We start from the raw sequence: 6953 nt of genomic DNA, 5'->3' as shown, positions 1-6953 counted from the left end.
TAAAATTTAAATCTTGTGCTGATATAGATTGTGCTCTAGCAGCTGTGGTCAAAGCAACTAAAGCTACAAGTTTAAAAGTCAAATTTTTCAATGTTAAATCCTCCAATGGATATAAAGAACTCAAGAACGAAAGTACTAAATTTACATCCCAAGTGAAAGAGTATCTTGCTCTTGGCGGATTCAGGTTAAAGCAACCTTTCAACATACGTTCAACAAAAACAAATTTAGTAACCTCTACTCCAAAAAAGGATAAAGTCTGTGTCAACATTGACCGAGTAGTATTTAACACTGAATATGAAAAGTTACTGTTTTTCAAAAAATTTAAATAATCTATTACATCCTTTTCAGATGGTCGAAAATAATTGGTTTTCCTTTGAACACACCAAATAACGAATTTTCTCCAAGAATATTGGTATTGCTTGATTGTAGAAGGTCTCCAAGATGCAATGATGACATCTGCAGATGATTCTGAAAATCCTCTATCAAGTAACGATTTCCGGATACAATACACACGGTTAAACTTAGTCTCTTCCTTAATGGATGGCATTCTCCTGTATGCGGCATCATTACTAAATCTTTGTGTTGAGGCAGTCTAACTGGCAAAGAAATTAACATTGGTATTAGTAAAGAAAACCAACTTTGTGCAGGCCAAAATGGAATAATCAAAATAGCCTTCTCAACCTTGTCACTTAAAATTTTCATTAAAATTTTCCCCAACAAAGTAAAAGGTGGGAAAATATATGGTCTAAAATTAGACCATGAAATAGTAAAAGCATCAACATAAGTAGCTTGTGGGTCAAATGACCATGATGCAAATCTAGGGACCTGAAAATTCAAACGTGAAGCAAACAAATCAACGTTTGGAACAAAGAAATGTTTACAAATTCTATCAAATATTTCTACTTTCAATTGCCACTCTGTGGAATCTGTAAAATTTCTAGACATATGATCAGCATCAAAATTTTCTATTCCAGGAATATACTGAGCTGTTATAAAAATATCTCTTTCTGAACACCAAGCCCAAATCTCTGCAGCAAGCCTGTCAAGTGACAATGAGGCCATGCCTCCCATTTCATTAATATAAGCTACTGCAGTAGTATTGTCTGATCGTATACCAATATGGCATGACTCTTTGTGACTAAAAAATGCTCTTAAAGAGAAAAATATAGCCAACAATTCTAAGAAGTTTATATGAAAAGAGCGTTCTGACAAACTCCATCTACCACCAGCAAATTGTCCTTCAAAATTAGTTCCCCAACCTTCTAATGAAGCGTCTGTTTCAATCCAAAAGTTTATTTGTATGGGTCTTATCAGTTTTCCATTCTCAGATCTTAAATTGTTAACCCACCAAAAGATTTCAGTTCTTGACTCTTGTGTGATAAAAATTTTTGAGTTAAAATCACCATGACAACTATTCAGTGCTCCCACTTTATTTCTCTCCGTGTTTCTGTAATGAAGTGGTCCCACAGATACTGCATTAAAAGCATGTACCACAAGACCAATAAATGATGCAAAGCATCTTACAGTAACACACTTCTGTTGAAGAATAGTTTTCCCAAGGGAGATAATTTTATTCAATTTCTCATCTGTCAGAAAAATCTTAAATAACTCAGTATCAATAATGAGACCAAAGAAAACAATGCGTTTTGAAGGAATAAGGACAGACTTCTTATAATTAATTCTGAAACCAAGTTCATCAAGCTTCTGCACCATTTTTTCTGTATTTACAATACAACTTTCTAAATTCTGATCCATAACAAGAGAATCATCAATGTAATAAATACATCTAATGCCATTTTTCCGAAAAAATGCATAAACAGGTTTTAAAACCTTAGTAAAAACTCTTGGTGCAGAAGCCAATCCAAAACAAAGAACCTGAAATTCATATAAATGTCCTTTCCACATGAAACGCAAATATCTCTTAAAATCATTATTTATACTTATACTAAAATAAGCATCTGTGAGATCTATGGATGTTAGATAATCATCCTTCTGAATTACATCTAAAACAAATGATAAATGTTCTTGTTTAAAATGATGATAAGCCACAAAATTGTTTAAATATTTTAAATTGATAACAGGCCTTGAAGACCCATCTTTCTTAGGAACTAAGAAAATATTGGAAATAAACTGGTTCTCCAATGATTCAACTTTTTTAATAGCTCCCTTAGCCAATAATTTTTGGACTTCTTCTGAAATAATTTCAATCTTGTGAACAGGGAAATGTATTTCATGCATAAAAGATGAAGCTTGTGGCTCAACATCAAATTCAATTTTATAACCATTTCTAACTGTATCTAATATCCACAGATCACTTGTAATACTTTCCCATACGGGATAATTAAGTTCTCTCACCTTAACTATTGTCGATAATGGTTGTTCTGGTTGAACCCTCTCTGAGAGTTGTGACCTCTTTGGGACCCTCTGTTCCCTGTCTGGAAACCTCTCCCTCTGCCTCTTAGGGAGGGGAATTGTCGTCCGCCCTGTCGACCGACAGGGCCTCTGGAGTTTAAAGACTGATAATGGTCTCTACTAAAGTTGCTTGGAGCACTAAAGTTGTTGGACCTAGATCCTCTACCTAGGAATCTAGGACTAGCTATTGGAATCTTGGTGTAGTCACCAAGTTCCTTCATCTGCTTCATGCAGTCAGCCCCAAAGAGTGATGAATCCACCGGAACATCAGAATTACAAATAGGTTTAAACTTGTCATTAAAATAAGGTCTAAGTGCTGAGCGTCTCCTCTGTGTCAGAGAAAGAAAACCATGGCCTAACAAACAAATAGAGTCAGACAAAAGCTTTCTAGTGTTGTCGACATTTAAAGGCTCATTCCTACAGCACTGATTGGCCAACTGAACAATAGGGGTCAAACCCTTAACAAAATATCTTTGAGTTTCTTGCATTTTGGAATCAACAGTGTGGGCCTGTCTAGGCAGTGCGGTCCAAATCTCCTTATTGACCCTTGGAACACAAAGGTTCTCACAATTTTCTGGCCGTAAATATCTCTCCTCGATCAATTTAATACTCTCGTAATTTGATTTAACCGACATTGCAGCATTTACAGCCTTTGAAAGCCCAGAAGATAATTTTGGCCCAGTCTTCTCTTCAGTATTCAACTGTGGGATTTCCCAATCAAAATCATAATCGTATTGTTCACCCTGTTCAACAACAGGTTGAGAAAGTGGTACATTAACCTCACTAAGAGGAGCCCTAAAGGCATTAGAAAACCCTAGGGCTGGGTCAAAAGAAGTGTCAAAATCAACTGGTGCTGGACTGTCATCAGCCCTAGCAGAGACTCCAGAAGGAGGTAAATATACTGGATCCTCCAAGTAATCCAGATCAAAATCCTGAACAGAATCTGTATTTAAATTAGCATCTAAAGGCAAAATTTGAGTGTTAGAGGATACAGCAGCAGGGTTCACAACCTCTGCTTGAATGGAAGACTGTGAAACTGTCTCACACCTAGGGGCCCTTACAGGCTCTTTCCCACAATTATTAATAAATCCTCTAAAAAGATGAGTCAAAGTGTCAATTGACTTGCCCATTGTAGATATGCCCATTTTATCCCTCAACACTGATAATTCCTCAGGAGATAAATCCTCAACTCTAGGAGATTTAGTGGCTTTACTAGTAGCACTAGTAGCCTTAGCTTTCCTTTTGACTGATTTAGGTGCCTTGTCACTCGAAATGGCAGTGCCTTTTATAATTCTATTAGGCTTTTTAGGAGGTTTATTGACACTACCTCTAGTTTTCCTATTCAAATCATCATTTTTTATTTCATTAGCAACATACAATTGCTGAAAATCATAGCCATCGGCTTCATTATCAATATCATTTTCATCATGCAAAAGCAAAACATCTTCATTTTCAGACTCAGTCATTTTAAAAGTTTGAATAATATAACGTGTACCTGTGCAGGTAAAACACGTGCTAAACCTGAAGAGTACAAGCGACCTTCAGTTAAAGAGAAATACACCTGTAATTATCTACCTGTTTAACAAACAGGAGTAAAATAACAAACTAACAACTTGCCGTACTACGTAGGCAAAAACTTTAATGAAAAAACTTGTCATACAACGTAGACAATATTTATTTATTTATTTACAACAACACTTGTCGTACAACGTAGACAAGAAATTCTTTATTTCTAATTAATATCAACACTTGTCGTACCTCGTAGACAAGAAATTCTTTAATTCTCAAGACAATGGGATTTAAGAAACTTGGAAAAAATAACTTACCAACCAAAAAAACTATAAACTATAAAGAAAAATAACTGTGAAGTAAGTGGTTACTTCACCCCTCTAGAAAAATAATGACGAGTTATTATGGAACAGGTGCTTATATACTAGGGTCAAGGTCACTGGCTATCTATAGTCCGATGACTATAGTTCGTTTCTTTAAACAGAGATATTACATGTTAACTTCATCCCTCACAGAGAAGTTAAGCTAATTCATTACTTGAGACCGAAGGCGAAATATGAATAAGAATTTAAGTTTCACTGTGATCTAATTTTGTTGCAACAATTAATTATAACCTAATATCATTAAAATTCTCTTCAATTAATCTTTGGTATGTTCGGCAAATGTAGTGTCAATATTTAATTCAATATGATATGTAACAGCTCTATTTCGGTACAGTTCAATAACACTTCGTCTCATGCTCGAGCTCTTTAAAGGCCTTCTGAACTTACGTTTATGAAATCGTTTCCTTCAATCAACAATTGCCACTTGCTTAAATCGGCAAGATTGTGAAAAGGTGGATCGCTGTGATTGAGATTTCTGACAATGGCATCACAGACATGGTCTATAGGGTTTTTGACTGAAGACATGGAATGCTAAAATAAAGTGTCAACGGGTTCTTGCTCTTTGTACTCGGTAACTATCCTTGCCTTGTTTGGTCCAGTAATGTCGTCCATGTACAAAAGTCTTGATGCAAGTAGGTGATTCACAAAATGAGGGACTACAATGTTTCTAAGCACCAAATTCATCCATGTCCACCGTTCATGTTACCTTGCAGACTATGCATAACCAGCTTATAACTGTATTAGAAGCAACCCTAGATTCAACACCACCAGCCCCGATTGCAGTTGTTGGGCAATTTTTATAGCAATTTCATTTTTCCGCCATAGGAAGATGATTTGAAGGTATCGAAACAATGTGTGTGCAAAAGTGATGATGCCATTTATCAGATTTCATTTTTTTTGGTCGAAATAATTTTTCTTAGTGTATGTTTTAAAAAATGCAAATCATAACATCAAAAATGTCGCAATAGTTAAAAAAAATATACCTACTTATATTTTGGTGGTACTTTACTTTTGCATTTATTTTGGCAGACTGTAAATAAGAAGGAACTATCAGAATTGTTATGCTTTTCTTGCATATAATAAAACAATTGTCATATCAAGAGTTTTTCATATTTAGTAGGGACTATTCTAATTTGATTACGGTAATTGATTTTGATATTTTAAGAATATTGTACTTGCCTGTGAAAGTCTCGGCAGAGAATATTATATTACAGAAAACGTTTAAATTTTCCCGAATTGGTTGATCCATACGATGTGTCTGTGTCTAAACTGAACAAGTGCCGAATTTGGCCTATTCTCGAATATGACTGGTTTTCGAGTGTGAATTTGCAATACTATAATAGTAATCAAAGGTATCGGGATTATAATTTAGTACGCCAAATGCGAGTTTCGTCTACTTAAGACTCATCAGTGACGCTCAAATCAAAATAGTTATGAAGCTAAACAAGTACAAAGTTGTAGAGCATGGAAGACCCAGTTGTGCCAAATACGGCTAAGGTAATGTATTCCTGGGATAAGAAACTACTTAGTTTTTCGAAAAATTCAAAGTTTTACAACAGAATATTTATTAAAATGACCATATATCGCAGATCAAATTTATTCGTTCATTGTTTAATCATACGTTTTTTGATTGAGTTAACTCTGCCAATTGATATTTTATCGTATGTTTTTCTTTGTTGTGATGTTATGCTATTGTTTCAGAAAAAGGGAGAAGGTTTGGATTCATTGAAACGTTTAATCCCGCTGCAAATGTTTGCACCTGTCCTAAGTCAGGAATCTAATGTACAGTAGTTGTCGTTTGTTTCTCGTTTCTCGTTTTGTTTATATAGATTAGACCGTTGGTTTTCCCGTTTGAATGGTTTTACACTAGTAATTTTGGGGCCCTTTATAGCTTGTTGTTCGGTGTGAGCCAAGGCTCCGTGTTGAAGGCCGTACTTTAACCTATAATGGTTTACTTTTTAAATTGTTATTTGTATGGAGAGTTGTCTCATTGGCACTCACACCACATCTTCCTATATCTATATAATTTATATTCATGTCAACACTAAAATGCTGACTACTGGGCTGGTGATACCCTCGGGGACGAAACGTGTACCGGCAGTGGCATCAACCGAGAGTGGAAATAGTTACCAAAGGTACCAGGATTATAATTTAGTACGCCAGACGCGCGTTTCGTCTACATAAGACTCATCAGTGACGATCAAATAAAAAAAAGTTATCAAGCCAAACAAGTACAAAGTTGTCGAACATTGAGGACCCAGAATTCCAAACAGTTGTGCCAAATAGGTCTAAGAGAATCTAATCCTGGGATAAGAACATCCTTAGTTTTTCGAAAAAAATCAAAGTTTTAAAATACAAAATTTATTAAAATGACCATATAATTTATATTCAGGTCAGCAGCGAAATGCTGACTACTGGGCTGGTGATACCCTCGGGGACGACACTTCCAGCAGTGGCATCATCCTAGTGATGTAAATAGTTACCAAAGGTACCAGGATTATAATTTAGTACGCCAAACGCGCATTTGGTCTACATACGACTCATCAGTTATGCTCAAATCAAAATAGTTATAAAGCCAAACAAGTAAAAAGTTGTAAAATATTGAAGACCCAAAATTTCTAACAGTTTTGCCAAATACGGCTAAGGTAA

General features: G+C 35.4%; 1 protein-coding gene across 1 annotated transcript; it reads right to left on the bottom strand.

Annotated features, from left to right (window-relative positions):
* Positions 1 to 496: 496 nt before the first annotated feature.
* On the bottom strand, positions 497 to 4482 carry LOC139529124 (uncharacterized). Its single transcript, XM_071325445.1, has 2 exons — positions 2356 to 4482; positions 497 to 596 (listed from the first exon to the last, which is right to left on the bottom strand). Exon 1 carries the CDS (start codon positions 3876 to 3878, stop codon positions 2361 to 2363), a length of 1518 nt encoding a protein of 505 aa, XP_071181546.1. The 5' UTR covers positions 3879 to 4482; the 3' UTR covers positions 497 to 596; positions 2356 to 2360.
* Between the last annotated feature and the right edge of the window lie 2471 nt (positions 4483 to 6953).

Source organism: Mytilus edulis, chromosome 6 (assembly GCF_963676685.1).
Source record: "Mytilus edulis chromosome 6, xbMytEdul2.2, whole genome shotgun sequence".
Classification (NCBI taxonomy): domain Eukaryota; kingdom Metazoa; phylum Mollusca; class Bivalvia; order Mytilida; family Mytilidae; genus Mytilus; species Mytilus edulis.
Note: the sequence above shows the minus strand (reverse complement) of the source record. Positions and strands in the feature narration are given on the sequence as shown.